Source organism: Lepus europaeus, chromosome 20, assembly GCF_033115175.1.
Source record: "Lepus europaeus isolate LE1 chromosome 20, mLepTim1.pri, whole genome shotgun sequence".
NCBI lineage: Eukaryota > Metazoa > Chordata > Mammalia > Lagomorpha > Leporidae > Lepus > Lepus europaeus.
The window spans coordinates 65,135,027-65,151,676 of NC_084846.1; the positions used below are offsets into that span (position 1 = coordinate 65,135,027).

A 16,650-nucleotide genomic window follows, 5' to 3' on the forward strand; every position below is an offset into this window, starting at 1 on the left:
TGGCTGCCACTCTGGTTTCCCACCTGGAGGTGTCCTCTTCTCTAGACTTCCGTCCACGTGCCTCCAGGACCCCCACTCCCACCCTGAGGTGACGGAGATGGGAGAGGATCCTCTGTGATGTGGAAAGGCTGCAGACTGCGGGCCAGCTCCCCCCGACACGGCCTCTCCTCTGCCTGGGCCCGAGTCGGTGGCACCAAGCTCTCAGTGTGACTCCTGATGGCGTCAGAGTCAGACTCCGGCTTTCCTCTGGGCCTGGGTTTCCTGCTGGGTCTGTTGAGTGATGTGACCCAGGGCAGCCTGGTGCGGGGTCTGGGAGGCTGGTTCTCTGTGGGGGCCATGTTTGAGTTCAGTTTCACTGTGCCGTTATCTTATCTATAGAAAGCGCTGCAGATTTTAATTTTTTTTATTTATTTATGTGAAGATAGCATAAATAGAGACCTTCCATCCACTGGTTCACTTCCCAGATGACTGCAACAGCTGAGCCAAAGCTCCGTTCTGGTCTTCCATGTGGGTGCAGGGGCCCAAGCGCTTGAACCATCCTCAGCTACTTTCCTAGGTGCACTAACAGGGAGCTAGATTGGAAGAGGAGCAGCTGGGGCTCAAACCAGCGCTTCAGTATGGGATGCCAGCATCAAGACAGCCCTTTAGCTGCACCGCAGCCCCAGCACCAGTGCCTCAGGTCTTAAAACAGAGCGCATGTGGGAGTGATTTTGTCCCATTTCCTGTAACTTACCCAGGAGTGGTACTAACATCTGGTCAGACATCACTGGTTGACACTTGGCATCTGACGCAGCATTAGAAACTTTAATTGACCACGGTGATGAACATGTCATGACATCGCGGGGTGTGTCTGAACATTCAGCTGTGTTTGGAATGTGTGTGGCTGCTGGAGGCCCATCACCGGGTGGTGACGTGGAGGGAGACACCCTTTGTGTGCTTGGTTGGTGCACTGTGGTCTCCCACATCAAGGATTTTCTGTCTGCGATTCCAGTCATTGGTCAGCCACCACTGAGAAGTGAGAAGCTACACCCACGTCTTTCGTTGCAGTCTATTGCTGTTGATCTATTCTGTCACTTACTGCTGTGACTGTGCCTCGTTTATACGTGAAACCTGGTCCTGTGTGTGTCTTCAGGAGGTGCAGCTGACTGTCCCCATCTGTGGCACCTGCTTCCTCAGATTCAAAACCAGCCATGAGCCAGAACAATGCAAAACGCCGCACCTGGCACTGAGTGTGCATTTTCTCTTGTCATCATTCCCCGTGCAGTGCAGTGACAGCTGCTTCTTGTACTGGGCATTGTGAAGAGTCTGCAGGGGCTGAAGGTGTGCGCAATGAGGGATGTGGGTCATGTGCAAAGACTACAGCACCTGATATGTCCAGGGATTCGAGTTCCCTTGGGAAGCCCTGGGCCAGGGATGGCTGTCGGTATATCTGCTGTCTTAGGCATCCCCTGGGGACGCGTCCCTCACAGACCCTGGGGAGCAGAGTGGGAATGGCACTCCCTTGTACAGCACCCGTCACACTCATAGAATGGAGATTCACAACGATGTGCTTGTCCACTGGACAGATGAGATGGCTTCCTGGTTGTGTGGTGTCTGCTGTGGATAGACAACCTGTGCGTGAGCTTGCTGGTCAGTGTAGGAAAGACCCAGTGGGAGCACGGAGCAGGTGACCTTGGACCCAGCACATGGAGGCCTGGGTCAGTGCTGATAACTGACCCTCAAATGATTGCCCACATCTTGCCTGATGCTGTTCTCTCACACGCCTCAGAGTCCCCAGAGCTCCCAAACTGCCCTCCGTTCACCTGCAAAGTTTGCTGTTGGCCTCAGCCCAGCTGCGCTCCCTGAGTCTGGGGCAGGCGGGGCCTGGAGCCAGCGAGGACATTCCGTCAGGGTGAACCTGGGCAAGTCGCCTTCACTGGAATGTAATTTTTAATTTAGACTTTGATGCTATTTTTAGAGCAATTTTAGGCTTGCAGCAAAATTAAGCCGAAGGTGCAAAGGGTTCCCGTATATTCCCATCCCTGCGGCCTCATGTGTGGCTGCGCCCCCTGCTCGTGGGGCACCTGTTTCCCGTGACGCCAGGCTCCCTCTTGGTGTGGGGCCATGCTGCGGGTTTGGGCGGACGTGCAAGGACAGATCTGTGCCCCCCAGGGTCACACAGGACGGTTTCCCTGCCTTTCTGCTCCACCCTGAATGCCTGCACTCGCTGGTCTTCTTGCTGTTTGCACAGCTTTCTTCTCTAGAATGCTGGGAGCTGGAGTTCTGCAGAATGTCGCACGGAACGCAGTCTCTTCAGGTTGGCTTGGCTCCCTCAATAGTGTGCGGGCAGCTCTCCTCCAGGTCTTTTCATGGCTTGATTGCTTTTCTTTTAAGCACAACGTCATCTGTCTGGGTGCCCCATAGCTTGTCTATCCTGCAGAAGGTCATTTGGGGTGCTTCTGAATTTCACTGGTTGTGAACATAGCGGCCGTAGCGTCCTTTGCATGTTTTTACACGGATTTAAGTCTTCAACTCGCATGGGTAAATAGGTAGGACTGCACTTGTTGGCTTACAGAGTGGGAGTGCATATCTTCTGTAAAGAAAGGCCCCATGGGCACTGTGGCGTAGTAGGTAAAGCCACCGCCTGCAGTGCTGGGATCCCATACGGGCACAGGTTCGAGTCCTGGCTGCTCCACTTCTGATCCAGCTCTCTGCTATGGCCTGGGAAAGCAGCAGAAGATGCTCCAAGTCCTTGGGCCCCTGCACCCACATGGGAGACCTGGAAGAAGCTCCTGGCTTCGGATTGACGCAGCTCTGGCTGTTGCAGCCAACTGGGGAGTGAGCCATCGAATGGAAGACCTCTCTCTCTCTGCCTCTCCTTCTCTCTGTGTAATTCTGACTTTCAAATAAATAAATCAACCTTAAAAAGAAAAAAAGAAATGCCCCAACCAGCGTGACCGTCCAGTTTCCTCCCCTCCAGGAGTGCATGAGAGCTCTCGCTGCTCCTGTCCTGCCTGCCCTGGCGTGGTCAGTGTTAGAGACTGGCCTTTCTCAGCAGTGTGCAGTGGTGTCCCACTGTCGTTTTAGTTTGTGTTTCCCTGGTGCTGTCTCACGAGAGCCACCATGTCCTGCGTGTGTTTGTGTCCTTCAGTGAGGTGCCATTTAGGGTCTTGAGCCTATTTTTTAGCTGAGATGTTTGCTTTCTTACTGGTGAGGTTTAAGAGTTCTTTATAAACTTGCTTTTCTCATCTACAAGGCAGGAACACCTGCTTTTACTTCCAGTTTTTGTTTGGGTCAAATAGTTAATAACAAGTACAAAGTACAAATTACAAGACAACAAAAGAGGATTTTGATTTTTTAAAAATATTTGTCTATTTGAAAGGCAGAGCTACAGAGAGGCAGAGGCAGAGAGAGAGAGAGCGAGAGGGTGAGAGAGCGAGAGGGTGAGAGAGAGAGAGGGAGAGGTCTTCCATCCACTGGTTCACTCCCCAGATGGCTACAATGGCTAGAGCTGCTCCAATCTGAAGCCAGGAGCTTCCTCTGGGTCTCCCACACAGGTTCAGGGGCCCAAGGTCTTGGGCCATCCTCCACTGCTCTCCCAGGCCATAGCAGAGAGCAGAATTGGAAGTGGAGGAGACTCGAACTGGCACCCATAGGGGATGCTGGTGCTGCAGGCGGCAACTTCACCTGCCACACTGTAGCTCTGGCCCAAAGGTGGGGATTTTAAATCAACAGTTTTATGTGTGTTTGTATCCAGTATGCATGTGTACTGCTATATTCTCAGATAAAGCATTGCTGTATGTTAATTCTTCTATATTTTTAATGTTGTAGTATATGTCCCGGTGTAGCATTTTGAAAAATCATTTTTATGCTATGTTCCTTGAATATTTCTGTTTCTGTTCAGTACTTCGTTTTAATTCTTCTCCAAAATATTTGTATCTTCAGTTTACCTATCCACATCTGTGTTTCTTCTGAAAATTTATCAGCCTTCATCCTGTTTTCTTAAAAGTCATTTATCTCTGTATTAAATCACACGTGGTATAATCTTGTCTGCGAATGTGACACGCAGATTCTGTGAATTCTGGGGCCACCACCACATTCACAACACGCAACAGGGCAGGTGCGACCCTGCTGCCCCCTTAAAAGAAGAATATGTTCATGCAACTTGCTTCTGAAAATTAGCTTTTGTTTCTCAGGATGTGAGTCCTGGCTGTTAGTCACCCCAGAAGCAAATCCAGCGAGGGATAATGGAACAAGCTGCTCAGTTACGAAGGAGACGTGCCTGCGCCTCTCCAATCTCTCTCAGTAATTCCCATCTCCTGCCTTTGGTGCATGTGTGCCCATAATGGTCCTAAATACATATTGATTGGTTAGATCTCACATCTCTTTTCCTCTCTCGAACGTGACAAAAGCCAAAGAAGATGTTATCTGTCTTAGGGGTAGCCACAGGGAAAGGAAATGGAATACACAAAACGTATGAGATGTAATAAAACACGGTACTACAATGCATTTGGATCTCTTTGAGGAAAATATCTTAAATTGGAAACAGATTAGGTTTCTTTAAAGAGCTGCCTTTTGTTTGGTGCGGTCTATAAAGTGTCCATCTCCACCAATTTTGTCTCTTCACGCTCGGCAAGCATCGACTTTGCTTTCCCGCATCTGCTATCGACCCGCACTTAGCATGGCTGTTACAACACTCCGCGCACTTTCTCCCTGTCCATCTGCATTTTGCCTGACACCTCTGATCACGTGAGGAGGGCTTGCCAATTCTCTCTCCTGGCTCAGGAGCCAGGAAGCACATTGCATTTTTAGACGACAATAATTTCTTATAAATAACGGTCTCCAGATACACCTGCAAGCCAGGGCAGTTGAGATTTAAAATGTGGTCGCGACATTTAGCAATTTCATCGAGGCTTCTGCAGGCCCTGCTGCGACGCCCGGGCGGCGGAAGGTGCTGGTGGGCAGCGGCGTGGGACTGGCAGGCGTGGCTGTGCTCGGGACGTGCGCTTGCAGGCACAGTGCAAGCTGAGTGAATTGTAGCAGGGCCTTTTTAATAGCTTGAAGCTTGCTGCCAAATGTCCGGAAAGGTCAGGTTGCCTGCGTGAGGTGGGCAGTTCCTTCCCACCCAGCTGGTGGAGTGCTGGTCAGGCAGCCCCTTCGTTCCCCTGCCCGGTGTGTTCTGAGTGTCAGGGAGCAGACTCGCAGCCCCGTCCTGCACAGGTTAGGAGGGAGAGCGTGGGTCTCGGGGGAACGTCGGCTCCAGGGTAGGTAAATTCTGTATATTTTTGGAACAGTGTCTAAGAACGTTTCCTGTGCAGCCTGCCCACCTGAGTGTCACTTGTCCCACCACATCCCTAGGAGCAGAGGGTGTGGTCCAGGGTCAGGAGCTGTGCCCGAGTGCTCGCTGCTCTGGTTCTGTCAATCTTCCAGCATTCCTGTCCCCCTTTCACAACCTCAAGGGTATTGAAGACGGCAGAGCTGTGTTTTGGCACAAGGTGCCTCTGTCTGGGCTGGCCCTGTTTCCCCATGGCTGGAGCAGGTCGTGCATCTCGGCTGGAATGTTCCAGGGATGATGTTGGTCTCTCTGGTCCCCACTGCCCGGTGCTGGGGGTGGAGAAAGTTGAGCGTCTGGTTGAAGTCCGCCAGGCTTTCACTCCGGTTTCCTTTTCTTAGTAGTCTCTCAAGGGCATATTTTGAGGCTCTCTGAATGTTCCCAGCTCGAGTTCTGACCACGACGTCTGCCAAGCCGTGATTCCCCTCCCCTCCCCGGCCCTGCTTTGCCAGTCAGCCTTTCTCGGGGGGAAGAATCCTGTCCTTGCCACGTTTCCCTGTTAACACCAGGACTGGCTCACAGGCTCCTGTTTCGTCCGTGAGCCGTGTGGTCGTGTTTACTGTGGTGCCTGTGAGCTCCTTCACGCTGGCTCCCGGGGTCTCCACTCGTCCTTCCAGTTCTGTTACTGTCGGATGGAGCACAGTGCTCCAGGGTCCATTTCTTCTTTCCCAGCCCCGGCTCCGGAACCCGCTGCTCTTCCCAGGGGCCTGCCACTCCTCCCCGGGGGTCCCGGCCGCCCTGGCTCCGGAACCCGCCGCTCCTCCCAGGAGTCCCGGAGGCTGCTATGCTGTGGCTGCTCTCAAAGTGTGAACCAAGCCTCTGTTGTATGGACCAAGCCTCTGCTTCCTGCTCTCCCTACTTGGTGGCTGAGCCCCCAGAGTTCCTCTTGCCCCGCTCCAGCAGCACAGACTCACCCAGTATCTCCTCGGTCCTTCTGTGTCGCTCTCTGCACTGACAGCCAAACTACTGCCTAGTCTCCAGGGCGCCCTCCAGAGGGAACCTGCCCTGCCCCCAGCCCCTGTTCCCTGTGGCGCCAAGCCCTGAGCTGGGCATGGAAGTGGTGAGGGAGGAAGGACCGGGGCAGGCAGGTCCTATCATTTTTTGAGAACTTGTTCTCTCCCTCCCTCCCCTCCCCCGCTCTCGGCAGCTTCTTTTTTCTTCAAAGAACAGCGCATTCTTTCAAGGATCCCTCATTCAGCCTGGAGCCTTGGCACTCCGACTGCCTCGTGTCTCCTCACCCCAACTGTGTAGCCGGTCCCTTACACGCCACGCCCTGGCCCATCCTCTGTGTTCTCTGGATTTAAGAGAAAACAAATCTGTTTATGGAAAGATATCGTAGGGTGTCACAGAGCGCAAGCTTGACCTGGAGCTAGGTTTTCATACCCCGTCCCACTCATCTCGCCCCCTATACAGATAAGCAGACTGAGTCCGGGTGGCTCAAAGGCGGGGATCGGCAGGGCTGTGCTGAGTGCCACAGCTCTCCCGTCTGCCTCCTGACAGCCGCCGTGTTTGAATGCCCAGGGACAAGTCAGCTCGGCAGCTCTGGCTTCACAGCGGCACTGGTGCTGTCCTAGCTGCAGAACAGGCTGCCTCGTGGCCCCACAGGTGTCCCTGTCCTCACCCCTGGAGCCCATAACTGTGCTTAGCCGGGGAGATGCTCCTGGGTCCAGCAGTCCATGCATGAGGGACATGGGCGGGGGCGTCACACTGGGAGAAGGCGATGTCCTGATGGAGCAGCGACTGGAAGGGTGAGCGTGGGCCGTGGAGGAGCTCGGGCCCCAAACCAGGGGACGCAGGGAGCCACTGGACAGTGAAACTGGCTGGCATGTGGCCTCTTGTGTAGTTCTGCCCTCCAGAAGCACGAGGTGTGGCTGTGGTGTGAAGCCTCCACGTCGGTGTTCGTCTATCCCAGCGTCAGTGGGAAGTACACACACGTTCCCAGTCACGCAGTCAGCTTGCACTGCCCGGCGTCCTGCACCAGGACCCCATGTCCCTCATCACCTGAGCAGCCCACCGATGTCCATCTTCTGCTTATGTAAAGGCAGAAATTCTTCCTGTCTTGAAGCACAGCTGCTGTCATCTCAGAGAAGTGGGGTCAGCATCGTTGGTTCCTGCAGTGTCCGAGCCAAAGGCGCCTTGCGCTGACCGTCTGGGTGATGACAGTCCGTCAGAGTGGCACTTTGAGTGTGGGTCACGTCTGGGGGCTGGCCCTGCCCTCAGTGCCTTTTAAACAGAGCACGCATGAGGCTGGGCTGTGCCCTGCGGTGGAGCGATTGATGGCCCTGGCTCTGTGGAGAGGACGCGGCCTCCATAAAGGCTCAGGCCCTGCAGCTCTTTTAAATTGAGAGTACGGAGGCCGCGCGGAGAAGCCCAGACCGCTGAGTTCACTCTTCCTTGGAAAAGGAGCAGAAGTGCTGCAGGCTTTCCACTTAAGCCACAGTTTTGTAACGCCATAGTTATTCTCGTGCTCGGTAGTGACCTTGAGCTTTAACTTCATCATTTCTGGTTTCGTTTGTATTCATTCTGAGTGATGAATGTAACTAAAAATTGCTATGTGTATACACATGTGTCATTTTAATCATGTACTCTATAAGTATAACTAGGACACTTCAAAATCTTGTGGAAAATGGAATTAAAACATGTTTGTCGCTAAGACTGAACTCCGTGCATGTGAAGGGTCTTCAAAAAGTTCATGGAAAATGTGCATTATGGGAAAAAAACTACGCACAGATCAGGCAACTTCTGTACCAAAACACACTCACCTTTTCATTCCATTTTCCATGCTCTTTGGAGGTACCCTTGTGTGCCAAGAAACACAAGTTAGAAAATTATTAGAAATCGTTTGGCTACCTCACTGGGTTTCCTGACTTGAGAGAAGCCTGAGATAATTCCAGTGCAATTCAGAAAATCGGCAAAGACTGAAAGAGACCCGCGGGCACTTTGTACAAAGGCATCGATCGGGGCAGGTCCCGCTAGGCCCCCGGGGAGAGAAGGGGAGACCCGCAGGTGGAGGGGCGTGTGCAGGCAGGGACCGGACGATGTCCCCTTACCCGAGTGTGGCAGCAGCCTCTCGAAGCCAGGGCGTGAGCGGGGCAGCTGGGCGTCCTGCCTGGGCTCAGTGCTTTGTACCTGCTCTGTCCGTCGCCTTTCTCTTAGCGGGCGTTCGGGTGTCAGCCGGGCCTCCACAGCCGCGTCAGCTGTGTGGGCGTTGTCCGCGTCATCACAGCTCGGATTTCTCAGCTCGGGTCACTTGATGACATCAGGCCTCCAAGTTCAGACACTGAGGTTGGTTTTGATGGAGAAGTGCTGGCTCCATCAGACACAGCGGCCGTCCGCCTGCGTCTGTCAGCACAGGTGTTGTATCTCTGCCTAACAAGGTGGTGATGGCCGCCTAGGGCCCACACCAGTGACTGCAGCGGCTGATAGCATGCTGACTTTGAAAGCCATGGCCTTTACGGCGTGGGCTGCACTCGTCCTGCCTCCCCAGGGGCTCCCGGACAGGTGCCTGCAACTGAGGTAGACGGCACTGGGCGGCAGCCTCCATGCTGGTTGTCTGACACCTGCCTTTGTTCTCCCACAAAGACAGGTTGTGTCCTGAGCTCAGGGCTGTGGGGTGGTGGATTGGGACCTGGTGGTCGGCACAGCCACTGCCCCGGTCCCTGTCCTCTTCCCTCCTCCAGCCTCGCACTCTCACGCATGGGCGTTGCGTTTGCATGCAAGGAGGATGAAGAGGAAGATGTAAAAGGCTGGGTGAGGACCGTTGCCAGGCCACCTGGATGGGCTTTCTGTAGACACGGCTTCCTGCCCATGGCTGATGGAGGCTCCGTCGAGAACAGGAGCAAAGGGCAGTCTTCCCTCGATGAATGTGTATTTTCTAAAGCTTTATTCACTTACTTGAAAGGCAGAGTTAGAGAGGGTGAGACAGACGCACGCACACCTTTCATCCGGTGATTTACTCCCGGGATGGCTGCAGCCAGTGCTGGGCCAGGCTGGAGTCAAGAGCCAGAGCTTCGTCCCTGCCTCACGTGGGTGTTGGGGCCCTAACATTTGGGCCGTTAGGGAGCTGGATGGAAGTGGAGCACGTGGGATGCAGGCATCACAGGCGGCAGCTTCTCCCCTGCACCACAACTCCGCCCCAGGAGTAAGTCTTGGCTCACTCCACTTCTGTCCGTAAATGCACTGTGTGAGTGCTCACGGCGCTACGCTTCTGCCCTTGTCCCACGTGGGGGCGACAGCACTTAGGGGAAGTCTATCCCGTGCCTCCCATGCTGCCAGTGCTCCAGGACCAGAAGCCTCCGGCGCCTCCATGCCAGGTGCAGTGCTCATCACTCCCTCCCTCACCCTCCCTGCTCCCAGCATTCCGACCCCTGTGTCTCACTGCTGCCGGTGCTCCCAGGACCAGAAGCCTCCGGCGCCTCCATGCCAGGTGCAGTGCTCATCACTCCCTCCCTCACCCTCCCTGCTCCCAGCATTCCGACCCCTGTGTCTCACTGCTGCCGGTGCTCCCAGGACCAGAAGCCTCCGGCGCCTCCATGCCAGGTGCAGTGCTCATCACTCCCTCCCTCACCCTCCCTGCTCCCAGCGTTCCGACCCCTGTGTCTCCCTGCTGCCAGTGCTCCAGGACCAGAAGTCTCCGGCACCTCCATGCCAGGTGCAGTGCTCATCACTCCCTCCCTCACCCTCCCTGCTCCCAGCGTTCCGACCCCTGTGTCTCACTGTTGCCATTTATTCTGCAAGGAGGCGCAGTCACGGAGCGACCCCCCCCCCCCCCAGGGACCTTGCTGTGGACCAGCAGGTGAGGTTGAGGTTGTCGCTGAGGTTTTGTAGGTGAAGGTAGCTACCTAACTGCTCGTGGAAGTCCTGACGTCGCCTCCAGGCTAGGAGGCAAATGTTCAGGATTCCACCCAAACTAATTAGCCCCATGCAGAGAGGCCACGTGCCTCCCCCATCTCTGCTCGCTCACTGTGGCTGCTCCCTGGGGCCCTGCCCCTGTGGGGCTGAGGGGTCCGGCGTTCTGCTTGTTTAGGGAAATGGGGATGGCCGTGCCATCTGCAGAGATTGGAAGTGCCGGGAGGGTGCTGGGTGTGGACATGCTGAGTGTGAAGTCCAGCCAGACGGGCAGTGACACAGACGGGGCAGGGAGCCCAGCTCGTGCATGGCCCGTGGAGGGTGTGCCAGGAGTCTCGGCTCCTGATGTGGGTGATGGATTGCTGCAGGCTTCGGCGGTGTGGTCTGTGTGGGTTCAGCCATCACCTGCTGAGCTCAGCTGCTGTTGTCACTATTCTGGGTTCCCACACCAAGCAGCCCTCGCTCTGCCGTGGAGTCAGAGCCTGCAGGCACAGAGCTGGCCAACGTTGCTGAGTGGAACCTCAGCATTCGGGACCCTGGAGCACCGCCTTGACCTCAGTGCTGGGCGGCTGCAGGACGTGTGATTGTGGACCCTGTGTCCCTCTCGTGCTCTGCCCAATGTTTGTGCTGGGAAGTCTTTCTCCGTGGCTCCGTGAATCCCGGCCAGGGCTCAGGTGCAGCCCTTGGGTCTTGGTGATATCCCCAGCCAGCTCCTGTCTCCCTTTGTCACGGCTCATGCTCTGGTCTCCTCACCTCTCTCCTGATTTGGGCCAAGTCTCTGGGTTTGAACAAACCAAGGCTGGACTTCTGCTTCTAGAACTGCTAAGCGGGGACTTCCAGCAAGTTACTTAAATCCACCGTGTCAGCAACATGGCCCGTCGCCCCCCAGGGAAGGTGCATATCCAGTGGGGGTTTTTACATATGGGAGCACGTCCTCCTTGCATTAGCAACAGACATCACAGTTCATCGTCTGATCGTCCCTGCTTCTGGGATGTTGGGGGCAGTGAGTCACGCGTGGCTGGCTGCACCGTGTCGTCCGGCCTGACTGCTGTCTGTGGATGTGACCCGCCTTCTCTGCCAGCATGCGTGGGCCTTGAGGCTCGTGGCCAGGTTTCACTGAACTTTGCGTCCTACGGGCGGGCCGTCAGCCAGCGTGCTGAGGACCAGGCAGCCTTAGAGTCATGCCAATTGAATGAACGGCAACTGAACCCTGGGGCGTGTTTGCGGATGCTGTCATGACCTGGTTGGGTAATGGAGGCAACAGAACAGGGATGCAACGTGGGAAGGAACATAACAATAACACGTGGCTCATTTTGTTTGTTTCCAAAAAGGTGTTCCTGACGCTTCTGCAGGACTCCAACGAGAAGTCTCACCTTGCTCCGGGGAACACGTCGGAGCCGCAGAAGCGCAGCCCTGCCGGCCGTAAGTGCGGAGTGCTGGCTTCTGTTCCTCGCTCAGTCCCTGTCGCTGCAGAAGTTAAGCAGCAAGACAGTGAAGCTAACGAGGGGTGTGAGTGGGTAATGAGGCGTGGTGAGTCCAGGCAGAGGCAGAGAGCAGTTTTATCCTGGCTTGCAAAGAACTGTGTGTGTGTGTGTGTGTGTCTCCTTGTTCTGTGGAACCTGACTTGTCACCATTTTCTCAGTGTACAATTAGCACAGTGAAATCTCTTCGCCTTCTCTCCCCTTCATCACAGAGCCAGCCAGCTGTGTTCACCGTGTGCCTGCTGTGTGCGGGCACGGGGCTGGTGGTGGGTTTGCACGGCCGAGGAAACCCCCAGGTTTGGGCCTTCCACACTGCCTCTGTCTGTTTGGGACGAGATCGTGGTACTGGCCTTGAACACCGCACCGCCCAGGGTCCAGATGTGGTCTCTGGGTGTGTGACTTGAGCTCGATTCAGTGTGATTCCAGCGCTGTTGTAGCAACAACCTCTGCCGGCCCCGGGAGCTGGAGCTGAACTGAGAACGTGGGCTGTCACTCATCCTGCGGTCCACTGGGGACACGGACCCCGATGTCACTGGAGTTAAACACCACGTGTTGTGCTGTTTATGGCAGAGGTTTGCCAAACCGCGTTCTCCCAGCTGGGACCGTGGGGGCACCGCGATCGCTCTCCTCAGCTCTCGGTTTCTCCAGCTTTGAAAAGCGTGTCTGTTGTAGCTGTCAAAGTAGCATGTAATGTTTTCTCGTGGTTTTAGTTTAGTTTCATTAGTAATTATTTTGACCATATTTTTCCTTTTTAATAACTTTACTGAATTATGTTACATGCAACACCATCTGTGCACTTAAAGTGTGTAATCTGGTGGCTTTTACTTTCTTCAAAGTCGTGCATTCATCACCGATGACAACCTTATGCCATTTGCATTAGAGAATCTACATCCGTTGGCTGTCCCTGTTCCATATGGGCCACCCACCTGCTAGTCTCAGGTGACCGCCAGGGTATTTCCTGTCTCCACAGATGGTCGTCTCTGGACACTATGTTGGCGGTGTCCAGACTGGCTTCTCCTACTCAGTGTGGTGTTGTCAAGGTTCATGTCAGAGCATGTATAAGGATTCCTCAAAAAACTAATGAAAAATAAGTGTTAGGTGGGGCTGGTGCTGTGGTGTAGCCGGTAAAAGCCGCTGCCTGCAGTGCTGGCATCCTGTAAAGGTGCCAGTTCGAGTCCCTGCTGCTCCAACTCTGATCCAGCTCTCTGCTATGGCCTGGGAAAGCAGTAGAAGATGGCCCAAGTGCTTGGGCCCCTGCACCCTCATGGGAGACCTGGAAGAAGCTCCTGGCTTTGGATGGGTACAGCTCTGGCTGTTGCGGCCAACTGGGGAGTGAACCAGCAGATGGAAGACCCTTCCCCCCATCTCTCCTTCTTTATCTGTGTAACTCTGACTTTCAAATAAATAAATTTTTTAAAAAAACAAAAAGAAGTGTTAGGAAAAAACATAGATTTCAAGATCTTACACCAAAATAAACATCTTGTCAAAGTTTGAAAATTATCCGAGAGGCAGAGAGATGGAGAGATAGATGCTTTCTCTCTCTCTCTCTCTGTTGATTCACTCCCCAGACTTCATGATCAGAAGGGCTGGGCCAAGGCTGAAGCCTGGAGCCAGGGCCTCAGTCCAGGTCTTGCACACTGGTGGCAAGGACCCAGCTGTCACCTGCTGCCTCTTGGGGTCTGCATTAGCAGGAGCCTTGTGTCGGGCTGAGGCAGGCGCTGGACCCAGGGCCTCTGATATGGGACTCCGGTGGCTTAGCCTCTGTGTCAAACGCCTGCTCCTAAGCTTATCTTCTGATTCTAGTTTTCCGTGAACTTTCTGAGGCACGTCCTGTGAGTGATTGCCAAGAACATGTATATGGTTTACTGCATCGTGTCTGTCCACTCACCAATGAGGGGCATTTATGTTTCCAGTGTGTGTGTGTGTGTGTGTATTTTTTTTCTATTACACGTATGCCCCATGCATATTTCTGTATACCTTTTTTGGTGGATGAGTGTTTTCTCTTTGTATCTAGGAGTGGAACTGGTAAATCCTACATTCAGCCGTTTGAGAAGCTGCTGCACGGTCACTCAAAGGGACGCTGACCGCTCCCAGTGTATGAGGGCTTGAGCTGTTCCACCTGCCCGCCAACCCTTGTTTTCATCTGCCATTTTGATTTTAGACAATTTAGTGTAGAGTGGTATCTTGTATTTTTTATCTATTTATTTGAAAGGCAGAGAGTCAGACTGAGATGGCCCATCCTCTGGTTCATCGTCTAAATACCTACAACAGCCAGGGCTGGGCCAGCCACAGTCAAGAGCCTGGAACTCAACGTGGGTCTCCCATGTGGGTGGTAAGGACCAAGCACTGACTCTATCACCTGCTGCACATTAGCAGGAAACTGAATTGGAAGTGGAGCCAGGGCTTGAACCCAGGGACTCCAGAATGGGAGGTAGGTGTCCCACAGGCTGTCTTAACCTCTGAACCAATAGCAGGCCCCTCCTTGTGCTTCGATTTGCATTTCCCTGGTGGTTGACTGCCCGATGCTCAGCTGCCTTTCATGACCTTACCGACCGTGTGTATATTTTCTCTGGAGAAATGCATACTCCTATCCTTTGCACATTATTCAAATTGGGCAGCTCTCATTTCTGAATCTGAGTTTTTGTTATGGAGTTGGGTTAGTGTGATGTTAACTGCGGGCTTTCACAAAGACCCTTCCTGCAGCCCAGGCGGCTCTGGTCTGATCCCAGTTGCACGGAGATTTTATTATGAATGTGGTGGATCTGCAGGCCTCATTGAGAAAATCGCTGTTTTCTGTTTTTATTGGATGATGTGATGCAGGCTGTGGCTGGTCTGAGTGTGTACCCAGCAGGTTCCTGTGTTGGAGCTTGGTCCTCAGTGTGGCAGCATGAGGAGCTGGGGGAACATTTAAGAGTGGATCCTCGTGGGGGTGATGGGGTGATGGGGTGATGGGGTGATGGGGTGGGCCCTCCCTTGGGAGGAATCAGCGCGCTTCTTCTGGGAGCCACGGCAGTTCTACAGTTCGTGAGAGAGCAAGACTGCCCTGCCCGGTCTCCTGGACTTACCAGCTGATCTCGGGGACACACTCCCACCATGTGGTGCAGCCGGGGCTCGCTCGCTGGGGGATGAACCAAGAGGGCTGCACAAACTGAGCTGCATAAGCCCCCTGCCTGTGGGAAGTTCCCAGCCTCAGGTATTCTGTTACAGCGAGGGGAAACAGACGAATTTGTGTTGGTTTTGGATGTTAAAAGAGCACTGAACTCCTGGGACAAAGTCCACTGGGCATCTGTCTCTGGGCTTTCTTTGCTAGGGATTTGTTGCAGGTGTTTGTGTCTGACAGATTCCGGTCTGCAGGTTTCTTTCCCTGTGACGCTGCAGTCTGGCGTGGGGCCACGGCAGCACCGGCCTCCCCAAATGAGCTGTGGGGAGTCTCCGCTTCACCTGTTCCTGGAAGGATTGGCATTACCTCTCCTAGTGCTTTGTAGAATTTACTAGGGAACCATCTGGTCCTGGCTTTGGTTTGTGAGTCGTTATTTTTTATTAATTCCATTCTTGATAGAGATCTATTGGTCTCTTAGGTGGTCCGTCTCTCTCCAAATCAATTTTTGTGCTTTGTGTCTTCCTGGGAGTCTGGGCACCTCTCATTTTCAGTTTCAGTAATTTGAGTCTTCTCTCTTGGTGTGCTGAAGTTCTGCCGATTCTGTAACTCTTTTCACCGAGTCAGCTTTAGACTTTATTGATTTTTCTATTCTTGATGTCATGCATTCAGCCCTAATACTTATTTCTTTGCTCCCTTTGCTTGTTTGAGTTTGAGTCTGTTCTCATCTCCCAGTGTGCAGGTGGGAAGCTCGCGTAGTTAATTTGATCTTTTCCCGTTTACAGCTGTAAGTTTCTGCCCAAGCACTGCTTCAGCCGTGGCTGAGGTGTTTCAGTGTTTGCATATCTATTTCACGTACCTCACGGGATTTTCTAACTTCTGATTTCTGCCACTGATTATTCAGACTTGTGTTTTCATTTCCACGTGTTTGTGAGTTTCAAATTCCTCTTTTGCTATAAAGGTCCAATTTCATCCGGTTGTGACCTGGAAAAAATGAATGATTTCCTCCCTGTTCTCCTCACCGCGGTTTGTTTTATGGTGCAGTATGGGGGCAGTGCTGGGAAGAGTTCCGTGTCCTCAAAGAACGTGCACCTGCTGTGTTGGCGGTTTGTCCTGTAGGTGTCGGTATCGATCGGTCTGGGTTGCTCAAGTCTTCTATTTCTCTGTTAATATTCTGGTAGATCGTTTTATCCGTTAAGGAAATTTGAGTATTGATTATTCTGATTATTATTGTTGAACTATCTATTCCTCCCCTTAATTTTTGTCAGTTTTCTCCCCATACATTTTGGGGGCTCTCTTAGTGCATAAATAATTATAATTTTGTGTATTCCTGATAGACGCCTTGTTTCATGTCTTGTGTCATTGTCTTCCTTTTTTGTGTTCTTTCTAATCTTCTGAGGCCATGCTGGCATCACAGCCAATCAGTTTTCTCAGCAGCTCTGTGGGCTTCCCTTTGTTGCTGGTACAATTCCTCACATAGACAAAAGTCAGGACTTTTGAAGAGAATCCCTTCCATAATTTTTTAGCTTCTCAGAGATGGTAGAGAGTACCATACTAAGCAGCTTCTCACAGGCCCTATGAGATGTATCTTGACTTTTTAAAATTTTTTTTAAGGGGCAAGCATTGTGGTATAGCAGGTTAATCTGCCTTCTGCAATGCTGGCGACCAAATGGGCATTTGTTGAGTCCTGGCTGTTCCACTTCCAATCTAGCTCCCTACTAATGTGCCTGGGAGAGCAGCAGGTGACGGCCCAAGTACCTGGGCCCCTGCTACCCCTGTAGAGACCCAGATGGAGTTCCAATCTCCTGGCTTCAGCCTGGCCCAGCCCTGGCCATTGCAGCCATTTGGGGAGTGAACCAGCTGATGGAAGATCTCTCTCTCTCTCTGTCTCTCCCTCCATCTCTTTATTTTTT

General features: G+C 53.2%; 1 protein-coding gene across 1 annotated transcript in view; it reads left to right on the forward strand.

Annotated features, from left to right (window-relative positions):
- The window catches only part of ABCA13 (ATP binding cassette subfamily A member 13), a 329,120-nt gene that overhangs the window by 155,609 nt on the left and 156,861 nt on the right, over positions 1-16,650 (forward strand). Inside the window, 2 exon segments of the mRNA XM_062178561.1 lie at positions 11,491-11,581; positions 12,611-12,664. Of these exon segments, the coding sequence (XP_062034545.1) occupies positions 11,491-11,581; positions 12,611-12,664 (145 nt within the window).